At 38.6% G+C, this 13712-nt stretch overlaps 1 protein-coding gene across 1 annotated transcript in view; it reads left to right on the top strand.

The window, feature by feature from the left end:
- The window catches only part of HHIP (hedgehog interacting protein), an 88927-nt gene that overhangs the window by 60082 nt on the left and 15133 nt on the right, over window positions 1–13712 (top strand). The window contains exons 8-11 of the mRNA XM_022599660.2: window positions 2948–3069; window positions 5340–5463; window positions 6415–6545; window positions 10210–10291. Coding sequence (XP_022455368.1) covers window positions 2948–3069; window positions 5340–5463; window positions 6415–6545; window positions 10210–10291 — 459 coding nt within the window. The remainder of the gene's footprint in view (window positions 1–2947; window positions 3070–5339; window positions 5464–6414; window positions 6546–10209; window positions 10292–13712) is intronic.

Genomic DNA, 13712 nt, shown 5'->3' with positions numbered 1-13712 from the left:
AGTGTTCACTACATGCAAGGTGAGTATTTCTCGAACTTTTTCTTTTTATAATCCCTCCTGCCCTTCATCTCCCTTCCATCAAAGTCCAAGTCTACAGTTCATTTCCCTTTTGGCATCTCAGCAGATCTTAAAATCTGGGCGACAGGGACTACTTAAGGTGGGTTCAGGAAGTGGATGAAACTGTCACATTCCATTCCTAGAGCTCAGAACCCGGCAGATACCACCACAAAGCAGCACTTTGAAGTTGAGCAGCCTGAGTCACCACAATCCCACTGGAGCCTTCATGCAACCTTCCCGGGGGGTCCCGACCCTCAGTGTGAAAACACAGGGCGAGGTGCCTTACAGACCTTACGTGTGGCAGGACGCCTGTGCTGTGGGGTCTTACCTCTTCCCGTGATAGAGGGCTGAAAAGTCTGCCTCCCTCCAAGAGTATTTCAAGCAAAGGAGGATTTAATAAAGCAGAAAGGGAACTAAAATCATTATTGGCTGAAAGTAGAGCTGGCTCTTATCAAGCACCTTGGTGCAGAGTAGCAAACCACGTATCATGTGCCCATCATCTGACTGATGACTGTCAGCCACCACTCTGGGGTAGCTGGCATCAGGCACCTCCCCCTGCCTTTTTTTAAAGACTTTAATCTTTAGATCAGTTTTCGGTTCACAGCAAAATGGAGCAGAAAGCACAGAGATTTCCCTGCCTCCTCACATACATAACCTCCCCCACCCAAGTGGTACATTTGTTACAATTGATGACCCTACACTGACCCATCATTACCACCCAAAGACCATAGTTTACGTAGGGTTCCCTCCTAGGGTTGTACATCCTATGGGTTTGGACACAGGTATAATGACATGGATCCACCCTTATAGTATCATACTGAGAAGTTTCACTGTCTGCGCTCTTTTTTATATGAGGCTAAAGGTTAAAAAGGCCAAGTGGTTCTTGGTGGATTTGATATTCAGTCAGAGCTAGACCTCATGGTCTCCAGCAACTCCACCTTTGGGAGACCTGGCCAAAGGTCTCTTTGCTCTTTCTTTGTTAGAAACACAAAGCTTTTTTGGTCAGAGTTTCTCCATTTTCAAAAGAAAAGCAGTACAGGAAAAATTTCTCACCCTGTATGGACTTGGTTCCACCTTAAGTCACAGCAGGCCTGTGTCAGGATCCCTGCCAGACGTTGTATTCTGCGAATCATTGAATTAATGAGGACAAGAAAGTGACTGTGGCCACAGAACCACTAACCCACCTTTGGCAGGTCAGGCTAATATGAATAGGATCATTTGGAGTCAACAGGTTTTGTTTCACTGTTGTTGTTGCTTAAATAATTGCTGCATGTGACTCTTACGTCTCTTAAGCCCCGGAATCTACTCTCAGATTTCCTTTTTAATTTTGTAATTTATTTAATAGCCCCAATGAATTTGTTTTTGTCATTAGTGTATTTTATTGGCCTAAAACAGTGATTCTCAATGGGATGACTTTGCCCCCAGAGGACATTTGGCAATATCTAGAAGCATTTTTGGGTTTCACAAATTGGAAGGAGGAGATCATGCTACTGACATCGAGTGTATGGAGATCAGAGATGCCGCTAAATATCCTATAGTGCTCAGAACAACCCCCTCTTCCCCCGCAAAAGAGAGAACTATCTGGCCCCAAATGTCAATAATGCCAAGCTTGAGAAACCTAAATACAGTGCAAGACTGTTTTCCAAATTTGTGAGAACTTCAAAAATGTTATTCAACTTCATTCTTCCCCCAACCCAAACTCCCCATACCTAGTCACTCATTGACTTCAACATTCAACAAATATTGAGCCCCTCTTATATTCCTGGGTTTGAACTAAGGAGTAGAAATACAGTGATAAAGAGGTCGGAAGTGGTTCCTGTCCCCATGGACTTTACAGTCAGTGGCTTAAGTCACAGAAATATTCTGGCCCCAGACTGGGGGGTGAACACAAAGTCAGAGTCCACGTGAAAGACCTCAATGGTTGTGGGGATCAGCTTTATCTTATTCCTTGAACTGGAGTGCATGCTTTCCTTCATTAGAGCAGCCCACACTTTAGAACGTAGTGATTCTATGTAAGAAACACAAAACTAATACTATAACTATTACAGGTTATCCATGACTTATGATGGGGTTAAGTCCCGATGAAGCCATCAACAGTTGAAAATACCGTTAAGTCGAAAATGCACTTAATGGTCCTCACCTACCAAACATCATAGCTTAGTCTAGCCCACCTTAAACGTGCTCAGAACACTCATACCGGCCTACAGTTGGGCACAATCTTCTAACACAGAGCCTATTTGACGTTGAATATCTCATGTCATTTATTGAGTACTGTACTGAAAGTGGAAAGCAGAATGGTTGCAGGGGTGCGGAATCGGTGTCAGTGTATCGTTGTTTCCCCTCGTGATGGAGTGGCTGACCGGGAGCTGCAGCTGCCGTTGCCCAGCATCACGAGAGAGTATAGTACCACATGTCATTAGCCCGGGAAAAGATGAAAATTCACAATTGGAAGTATGGTTTCTACTGCATGTGTACTACTTTCACAGCATCATAAAGCTGAATCATCATTAAGTTGGGGACCAAGTGTTCTTGGTGTCGCACATGTTGCAGGTGTGAATTGATGGTGCCGCCATTCTTACCCTTATACTTTACCAGTGTATTATACATGTGCTATTCCTTAACAACAGACTAACAAATGTTCTGAGTCAGTGTGCACATTCATAATGGAGGTAGATACCAAGAGAAATTAAGAAATACACTCCAGAGATCATTAAACTTCAGCAGAGTAAGCAAACAGGATGTTTCCTTCGGTGGTTTTTAGAGGTTCCAAACTAAATCGCCTGTAGGATCCTTGCCAGCCCACAAAGGATTCCTATGTCAGGAATCTCTGGTCTGAGCTTAGAAGATACCCCGGTTGGAATTCATGGGTATCACCCCCATTTTGTCGCAGATGTGCTGTGGATCGACACCCCACTGACATAAACATCAATTTAACAATACTTTGCTCAGACTCCAATGGAAAGAACAGATCATCCGCCAGAATCCTACAGATAATTAAGGGAAAAGATTATGGTAAGTAGAGCATAATTTGTTGATTTGGCTTTCGTTTGGGCTTTGTTTCATTTTAATATATTAATTGAAGAGAAAAGGATTTCTGCAAAATGAGCATTTGGGAAAGCATCAAAATACTGGCCTAACCATGGTGAGGGCGTCAATTGCTCACTTTTTAAAGGTCCAGTGACTCTTACAAGCTCTAGGGGTTCCATGTGGGTAATTACCTTTCCCATGGATTGAATGGTGCTCTGTAGGTCCAAAAAATTTAATGGACCTTCAAAAGTTAGCAGTTTATATTTTGCTCATCTGAGAATCGAGATGAATACCTTCTATTTATTTAATATATAAGGGAGAACTTGTCTTAACATCTTATATACAGAGGGAAAAAAACAACTGTTGAAGGTAAGAAATTTCTCAATACCCAACGTACTAGTCTCAGCAATTAGGAAAATTATAAGTGTTTCAAATAAGAATGTATTTTTTAAAGGTGTTTATTTTAGAGAAAACAAAGTAATAGACTTATAAAAACATGACTTATTTACCCAAGTCATGAAGATGGAATGTTTAGATCTTATTTTTAATAACATGATTACTAGAGTATTTAGAGATACATATTAAAATATAAAGTTAATATTTTTCAGTGTTTTTGTATATGCTCCTTTTACAGGAAACAATATATCAAATATGATTATGATTCAGGGAATATAGTAGATGAAGATTATTAAATTGATGGCTTCTTCTATTTATTCATTCAATACGGATATTTACTTAGTACCAGGAATGAAGCAGCTGTGTTGGTTCATGTGGTATTCAGTTATCTTACTTTACTTTTTTTCAGGTATTCATGTATGTGTGTGTGCATCTTATAACAGCCAAACCAAAGAATAATGTGGTTAGAAAAAAAATCTAATGAGTCACTAGCTTGTGGGAATTTTGGTTATATTTGTAGATTAAATTCTGCCATCACATTAATTGGGATTCAGCTGAAACTGGTTATAATATTGATGGCCTTACATTTATGTATTAAACACACAGCCACAGAATCCTTTTACAATGTGTATATATATATACACACACACACATATATGCACATACATGTATAATTTTATTTGTTAATTATACCTCGATAAATCAGGAAAAAAAAAGCAAATAGCCACATCCACAACGCTTGCTACCTGCCAGCTCCTGCAGTAAGCACTTTGCAAACTTCACTCATTTCATTTACAGAGAAACCCTATGTGGTAGGCGCTCTTATTGGCCACATTGTACAAATGAGGGAACTGAGACACAGAAAGGTTGACTGTCACACCACGTAAAGTGACAGGATCTGGATTTGAACCTGACTCCAGAGTTCATGACCTTAGTCTTTCAGTTACGCTGCCTCTCAGTATCCTGGTTATTTAAAACTTATCTGTTCTACTTTTTATAATATCGTATTCACCATAATCACATGGGGTGGGGGAAGGACTTTAGAATTACTGTCTTTCCACAGAAGCTTTTGCCTAAAATACTTCCTGTTGATAGTGACTTATTTAAGTACGTAATAAGTAATTTTCAGATTAATTTGCAGCTGACTTTGTATCTTTTCCATTGCAACTGGCATCCCTGTATTCAAGTACATAATGACATGCCTGGAAAGACTGAGATACATGTCTATCCACATGTAATTCTGAAGGAATGACTGAAATAGACTTTGCTAACCACATAACTCTATAAACAGAACTCTTAAGACATTTTAAATGAAGATATTACTTGACTAAGTGACAGTGTTTTAAAATATGCAACAAATGTGGTTTTGAAGACCTTTTATGTACCATACCTTTATTTTCTTTAAAGCTTGAAGTTTTAAACATTTTATAAAATTTGAGAGGTCTGGCTCAGTTTAGTAGGCATATGCAAAAGCATTTCTACAAAAAATTCAATATTAAAAAAATTAAGTATTTTTTAAAGTACTTTAGTTCTAAAGTCCATGATTTTGCAAAATACCAGATTCTAATGTCATTGAAAATTTTATACATCTTGGCAGTTATAATAACAACAAACATTTGCAGAGCATTTTTATTTCATTCCGCTATGCGTGGAAGCCCTTTACATTATATTTAATTACATTATATTTAAGCAAAAGGGGTAATTATTTTCACTAAATATCTACAACAAGGATCCATCTTATGCATCGTGGAACACATTTCAGAGTTAAATTACTGTAACAATTGTGGTGTGGCCTACATTACTTTTCCTTTATGAAAATACGTTTCATTTGATCTAATGTTATGTTTATTTATTTCCAGAAAGTGAGCCATCACTTTTAGAATTCAAGCCATTCAGTAACGGTCCTTTGGTTGGTGGATTTGTTTACCGAGGCTGCCAGTCGGAAAGACTCTATGGAAGCTACGTGTTTGGAGATCGTAATGGGTAGGTTTCCTGATACCACAGTTTGATAGATCAAATGACATATCCATTGATGATTGGGCAAACCATCATAAAATATTCAAATGATTGCCTCCCTTTGGAAGTCAGGTGTGGGACACACATAAATATTATTTACTTTTAGTTCCACCGTGTTTGGTGGGATAATTCAAGAACTTCCTAAGAGATGCTTTTTAAACAGACTTGATCAAATTCATAAAATAATTTTTAAGAGCAGAGAGGTCTTCAGATAGACATTTCATATTATTTAGAGTCTTCCCTTCATCCTTAACATAAATTTACCATGATCATGAGTAAATTGAAAACTGTGGTTTTACATGAGTTGTATAAATATTTTAAAAATTATCTGGAAGGCTAAGAATTTTTGCTTTTGCCAAACTTTTGGGACTTTTGGCAACAGACCTTAATTTGTCTCTATTCATAGGAATGCTACAAAATTAAATTTTAGCCTAAAGTTTAGAGGTCACATTGTTGATAATTATAAGAAACTCTGTGATGAAACCCAAAATAAGAATCTTGTTCCCCATGTCACTGGCATTCAGGCCATATGGCAGAGCTGATATGCTTGGTCGCTGAAAGGAACTAGAAAAGAGTACTGACCCCATGATCTTCCCCCATCCCTCTCTCTGATTAATAGCACAGCATGGAGTCTAGTCCTGGAGAGGAAGTATCATTCTCTGGATGAAGGGGAGGGCTTTTCTCAGACTCAGGTACTTTTAGTACCCCGCCTCCAAACAAAATATTATCTTAAGTACTTTCTCTTCACATGGGAATTTCGGCGTATTCACACACATTATGGGCTATATTATTTTTCCCTTTAGAAGCCAGGTCTGTGGCACAACAATTATTTATTATGAGTTTTATTTTAAACATTTTATTGTGTTTTTCAGGCAAAAGCGTATTTTCATCATAGGTTTCTGGTATGTTTTGTTGTAGGAATTTCTTAACCCTCCAGCAAAGTCCTGTGACCAAGCAATGGCAAGAAAAACCACTCTGTCTTGGCAACGGTGGTTCCTGTAGAGGTTACTTTTCAGGTCACATTTTGGGATTTGGAGAAGACGAATTAGGTACTGTACAAACTATTTCTGTTAAGTTCCATTCTCAATCTTTGCCCAAGAGGCTCTGTTCTGCTCTGAAAAATAAGTATAACAATCTCATCCTCCATTTGTTGGAAATGTAACCTACAGCAAAGAGGACCAACTCAGTATTCTCTTCCAATAAACTTTCTCTGGGGGTCTTTAAACCTTATTCCCACCCACGCCACCAGAAATATGAAAGTAATAAAGCAGAAAACTGGGAGTCGGGAACAAAAGAGAATTTTTGAGTCTTGAAGACAGAAAATTTTAAATGTCTACTGATATTTTTGATGCAGCTAAGTCATTTGTTTATATTCTTTATCTGAACCTTTGCACTTATCCATATCTCTTGGAATAAATTAAAATTTATTGTAATCTGAATCTCAATTTTTTTTTTTTTTTTTTGCAGTACGCGGGCCTCTCACTGCTGTGGCCTCTCCCGTTGCGGAGCACAGGCTCCGGACGCGCAGGCTCAGCGGCCATGGCTCACGGGCCCAGCCGCTCCGCGGCATGTGGGATCCTCCCGGGCCGGTGCACGAACCCGCGTCCCCTGCATCGGCAGGCGGACTCTCAACCACTGCGCCACCAGGGAAGCCCCTGAATCTCACTTTATCCCTTATTTTTTTGCCCATCGAGGCATAAAATTTGTGCAAGATAATCCGACTTTGTAGATCTGCTTTCCAACAGAATGGAAATTATCTTCTCATTGATAATCTCCAGGATAACATACAATTTATTTGTTGGTATGTTATCAAAATGTATGCAGCTTAACAAGCAAAAAGAAGTTGATATTGGAATGTTATCAATCAAAGGGTGAAATGCTACCAATTTTAAATTTCAGAGATAAATGTAGTTTTCATAATGATTCCCTTTAAAGAATAATATACAAACAAACTATGGCTACCATGCTCCTTTAGCCTTGGAGATAAATTTCTAGGTGTTAAGAAAGAAAAGTTGTGTTTCTATCTAAGTCAGAATTATTAATAATTTTAAAATATTTTTTTATAAATTTATTTATTTATTTATATTTTTGGCTGTGTTGGGTCTTTGTTACTGCATGCGGGCTTTCTCTAGTTGTGGTGAGCAGGGGCTACTCTTCGTTGCGGTGCGCGGGCTTCTCATTGCGGTGGCTTCTCTTGTTGCGGAGCGTGGGCTCTAGGCTTGCAGGCTCAGTAGTTGTGGCTTGCGTGCTCTAGAGCGCAGGCTCAGTAGTTGTGGCGCACGGGCTTAGTAGCTCCGCGGCATGTGGGATCTTCCTGGACCAGGGCTCGAACTCGTGTCTCCTGCACTGGCAGGCAGATTTTTAACCACTGCGCCACCAGGGAAGTCCCTAAATCAGAATTATTTACTCTAAACACGCAGATTTGGTTTTCCTACATCAAACAGAGAATTCATCAGAAATACATCCATGCCATTCACTTAGGTTACCAAGGGACTCAGACAAGTTTCCTGAAACACAACACACAGATTTCAAAGCCGCAGGAATATAAGGATTCAAAGAAAAGAAGTCCAATCTATCTTTCTCTTGTTCTAGCATTGAAAGCATCTTGCATTTAATTTTCCCTTGAAATTCTCCTACCCCATTCAAATGAACCAGAAAGATACCTTTTCTCGCTTAAATCTTCTGTAATTGTAATTTAAACGTCATTGGCAAACTCTGATTTTAAAATATAAATTAGGATCACATTGTTTGTGGCAGAGTTAGAGATGAGTATTTAGAACCATTCTGATGAATCGTTTTGATTTCCCCAGACCTTACTGCCAGTGACTCACCATCATTCATCCTATTAGCATCACCCCCATTAAAATATCCAAATATCTGTCCACACTTAATACAGTGTTGGGAGGAGAACCAAGAAATGAAGCATATACAGTACTTACTGTCCAAAAGCAACAACATAGTGTATATTTCATAATTAAAAATAAATAGACTTTCACTCTTTAATGCAAAACTCTTTGGTTTTTAATTAAGAGCCATATAAGAAAGTGAGTTAGAGCTTTCATTTTTTGAAACAAAAAGTGCTGAGAGTCTTTTTTCTATGTGTGTGTGTGTGTGTGTTTTTAACTATAAAATTAGGATGGGTTTGTTGTAAGGACTAAATGCGGTAAACTACATAAAGTACTTGAAATAAATATGATTTTTTTAACTTACATTCCTTTGCCTTTTAACGTCATTTTTATTTTTTCTGTTGTGTCTGTGTTTTTAATGTAAATCCCATAACATCCTTTCCAGAAGTGAGAAAGTAGTAGGGTGTGCTTAATACACAATAATAAAATAGAAAAGAGACATATAGGCTAAATCAAGACCTATTTCATGAATGAGAACCAAATATAAATTTTAAAGCCTTATAAACATATAATCATAAATACAGCTTCTAATTCCTTATTCATGTGATCAGTTCTATATATTGAATTATAGGGAAGGAGTGGTAATAAACGAGAGCGGTTCTCTCCTAAGAGGGTACTCCATCTGTTGTAGTTCATTTTCAGGAACACAGCCTGGTGTCAGGAATCAGAGGCATGGAGCTGGGATTGAGCAGAAGGGTCTCTCTCTCTCTCCCCCCAGCTATTTATTTAAATGTATTTTGTTTAAAAAGCTAAAAATTAAAAAGGAGTACCCAATGCCATCTGGCCTCATATTATCAATTAACAGTAACAACTTGGTAACCAAACCTTTGAATCTTGGGTGGAATAAATAAAGATAAAACTTGCCATTCTACACTCATTCTACAACTATTTATTGAGCACCTATTCTGTGCAAAGCTCTGTTCTAGGAGTTGGGGATACAGGAGCAGATAAAGAGATAACAATCTAAACTGTTTTCGTGAAATTTACATCCTAAAGGAGGACAATAAAAATTTTTTTTAAAAATATATTGTACATTAGTTGGTAATAAGTGCTTAGGAGGAAAATCTAGTTGTAAAGAGGGATAGAGATGGCTAGGAGTTGGGACAAGTGTACTTTTAAATAGAACAGTCAAGAAAGATGATATCTAAGCACAGACATGAAAGGGGAACAATGCATCCAGTGGGGGTCTACTGACAGGAGCCTGAGATAGGACGTGGGACAGATGCTGAGGCGGGAGGAGCCTGGGACACCAGGGGCCTGTGACAGGAGGCTGGGACAGGAACCTGCCCTGCATGTCCAAAGTCAGGAGGTGAGGCTAGAAACATTGCAGATGGGGTCAGAGCAGTAAGGGGGGGACATTGTAGGCCACTGTCAGGACTTACCTTTGCTGGGAGAGAGATTAGATGCCATTGGAGGGTATTGAAACAGAGGAATGTGATCCAATTTATATGATCTAACTTGCCTTTTAAGGAATCTCTGCGACTGGTATGTTGAGAATAAACATAGAAGAATAAGAGTAGAAACAGGGAGACCAGTTAGGAGGCTGTTGCCATCTTCCAGGTGAGAGATTAATATCTGCCCGCACTGGAGTAATAGTGAGATGTGGGGAGAAGTGACCAGAATTTGGATGCACTCAGGCAAGTGTTCTTCTGAGGATGTATGAATATATAATATATGTATATACATACACATACCTACATACACATACATATATACATACGTATTATATATATATAATAATCTGCTAGGCAAAAGAAGGTAAGGCTTTGTAATACTGTGAATTAACATTGTATTTCTCTCTTCATAGGTGAAGTTTACATTCTATCAAGTAGTAAAAGTATGACCCAGACTCACAATGGAAAACTCTACAAAATTGTAGATCCCAAAAGGTGAGGTTTTTTTTAATATTCCGTTAAGTCAAGTAATATTCTCTTAGTTATTCCAGTGCATTCAAATTAGTGATGGAATCGCAATTAGCCCTCAACAAAGATGAACATTTCCACCCTGCCCATCTGCTAAGTGCTCTCCTGAGAGACCCTCAGTTCCAGTCTCTGAGGCCTAGACTTGAACACCCTGAACTTTAAAGTTCGATCACGTTCATGGCATCTTTGCTGTCATCTGAAAGCAGCATTATATTTGTGGAATCAGGGTCCTCACTTAAATGTCCGAGGAGGACCCTGATGTATGAGGCAGCGGCTTCCGCTCTCTTGTTGGAAGCTATAAACCCTCCTTTCCTTTCGAGAAAACCAGGAACATTCTGGCAGACCTTAGTATGCTTAGTATGACTTTTGTTAGGTAATCAGGATAAGTTATTTCGGCAGCTCAACATTGGAGCCTCATTTTATAACTGGATGCTCACAGCTTCTGTGACTAAACAAATGAAAACTGAATATTTTGTTATTTATTTCAGCAAAAGGAAGATGTGAACGTTTTAATCCTTTAGAGAATATAATTATCCCTCTCCAGCTCTTCTCTACCCACCCACCCAACTTCAACACACACACAACTTTCAAATTATCTTGAGTCATCTTTTGTCAGTTGTTAATTTCATGGATAAAATCAGAACTCTCAGAAGCTGCTAAAATTATATACTGTCAAATAGATATTAGCCATAATTTTAGAAACAATTATTATAGGACTTCGGTATCTTCACAAATACGACTACTGTGGAAAGCCAGTAGTGGTCAGACCCTAGCTTTGCCATGCTGTGAATTTCCAATTCTTTCTATGCTAACTTAGCTTCATGAGCCCATCTGCAAATTTAAATTCCCAAATTTCAAGTCCCTTTTAGGAGAAAAAATTCCAATAATCTGCAAAGTTTACTAAGAGCATTCATTTAATTCCACTTTTAAAATATTTGTAGGTTATAAATTGTGTATGTTTTTCTGAAAAATTCACTGACTAACAAATGGAGATTCTTGTCCTTTTTCCATACCCTAAAACACTATCTTTCCTGAGAAAAATATAGGTTGACATTGGTGCTGCAGAACAAAAAGAGACCAAAAATGGTCTCTCTATGATAGAAGGTATCACATATACCCATCTATCACACAGTCATAATGACAGCTTTCCTTCTCTATTTAACAGTACACATTTTCTTTCACAGTAAGAGAAGTACCCATCTACACACTGTAAGGGTTCTTTTCTTCCTTGAGTGTGAAACCAGTGTCCTTCTGTGAGAAGCAAAGTAATGAATGAAAAATAAAACATCAGACACTCCGGTGCTTGTTGAAGGTGGCAATATTAAGAACAAAAGTCAAACCAGTGTTAATTCATAAAATAGCATTCTAACGATTCAGAACGAGGGCTACGATTTCACTCAGATCTATTGCCATTAGTTTCAAAATAGCCATTGTTATTCCATTATATTTGTCAAAGTTGATGTGCTTTTGCAAGCTTTCTGGTAGTGTTATTAATTCTCACTGCTTCTCACAGAAATGTTTCTCTCTTCCTCTGGATTGTTTAGTCTGTTGGTGGTGAGTTGAGGTGAATTTTACACCTTCAGTCCATTATTAGTGTCTAATTACCAGGGCTGCCATGAGGGACCTTGGCTTTGTGATCATGGGGCCTCCTCTCATAGGGTGGTCTCAGAGTGACATACCTGAAAGGCCTGACTTCTCATTATGGTGTCTGTTTCTGGTGAGTCGTGTCATGCGTGCGGCCAGGGTTAAGATGTGTGTTTGGTTTTCAGAAGGTGGGGGGATTAACAGAGTCCCAGAGACACAGTCCTTGTACACAGGCCCAGGCATACATTTCAAAATTAAACTGACTATAAGAAAACAAATGTTTTCATAAACATTTGTTGGGAGCCTCATGCTGTTTCGATTTGGAAGCCAACGTTTGTTATTATAGTAGTTCTCCCCAGATGAGTGGAAGTTCTATATAAGCAGACACTTTTTAGTATATGTGAACGGGATTATTTTGGAAACACGAGCTAATTACTAACTTAGCCGTGTTCAGGATGTCTGCTTCAGAGCACAACTGTTTTCCTAAACTGTTTGAGGAAGAAATTGAAGAAAGAGCCTCATCAACGGAAAAAAATTATACACAGACTTTTCTTGTTACATCAAAAAACCTAACTCAAATGAAAATCTTAGATGAACTGTATTCTTGTGGAAGAGCCCCAGACTTGTTAGAATGTTTTCAGAATGAATTTCAAACACAATTGACTCATGACTCTAAAAGAGAATAACTACAAATCATAAAATTTTTATATTCTGTATTATGTATCATGGAAGTTACATGCCTACACACCATAAGATTTATGTTTTTTCTCTTTTTTCCTACACACACACACTCACATATAAGAAAAATGAGGGAGTTTTGAAACGATATGTAATATTCTTTGGTCATTTTGACAAAGGCAGACGAGGTCCCAGCATTACCAGCTCAGTCTGTAAGGGCAATCTGGTCTCAGGCTCTATGTTACATAATCATTTACATAAGTTTAAAATCATTTACGGTGGGCATCCTTCTCAGAAAAGGATGGCAAGATAACCTGTTATAAAAAAAACAAATACCATTGTTTGCAATCAAAAAAACAAAAATTCTATGAGAATACAACCAGCTTTCTCTATGGCTTCACTAGAACTCAGGAGTTTGTAAAGGAAAAGCGGAAAAGGGAGGAATTTTGCCTCCCTGTTAGAACAGGGATACCTTCAGAAGTGGAAGAGTCTCATTTCATGGCAGGGTGGAGTTAGAGGCGAATCAGTACAGTCAATCATTCTGCTTGCTGCGTCCCCCAAAGCCTCAAGTACTGGGTTCTGCATGCCCTGGTCTGGGATGCTGCTTCAGCCAGCAGATGTCAAGGCATTGAGGACAAGAGCTGGACACTCATTTCAGTCTCACTTAGTAGAGCCATCTGAAGCCTGTCAAGATGAGGAAGTCTATCCTGGCAGGATAGGCAGTCAAACGGTCTTGTCTCTGAATCTTCCTTAGTGTGGACGCTGCATTGTGGCACCATACAGTACTCCTTTGCCTGTCACTAAAGTACAGGTCATCACTCTGCCTCTGCTACATTTATGTAGAGCGCTGTGAAGATAATTAAATATTGTACTTAAAGCATATGCAATTCTTTAGTACCATTGGTGTTCATTCCATGCATTCAAGAATTATTTGCGGGTGATCTCTCAATTTTGGAGGTAGTGTTAGTTTCAAAATTGAGGTCAAGGTGTCCACGGAGTTTTAAGAGCCCTGAGTACCTAGTTTTCGAATATCCAAGTCATGTCTTAGAGGCTTGGTCTTTGTTAAATCTTTTCAGGATCACACAAACGCTCCTGAGGGATGGAGATGAAAGAATTCTAACAGAGG

Source organism: Delphinapterus leucas, chromosome 5 (genome assembly GCF_059928025.1).
Source record: "Delphinapterus leucas isolate spDelLeu-1000000601 "Yukka" chromosome 5, BTC_Dleu_Yukka2, whole genome shotgun sequence".
Classification (NCBI taxonomy): domain Eukaryota; kingdom Metazoa; phylum Chordata; class Mammalia; order Artiodactyla; family Monodontidae; genus Delphinapterus; species Delphinapterus leucas.
This window is presented reverse-complemented; position numbering and strand designations above follow the sequence as displayed.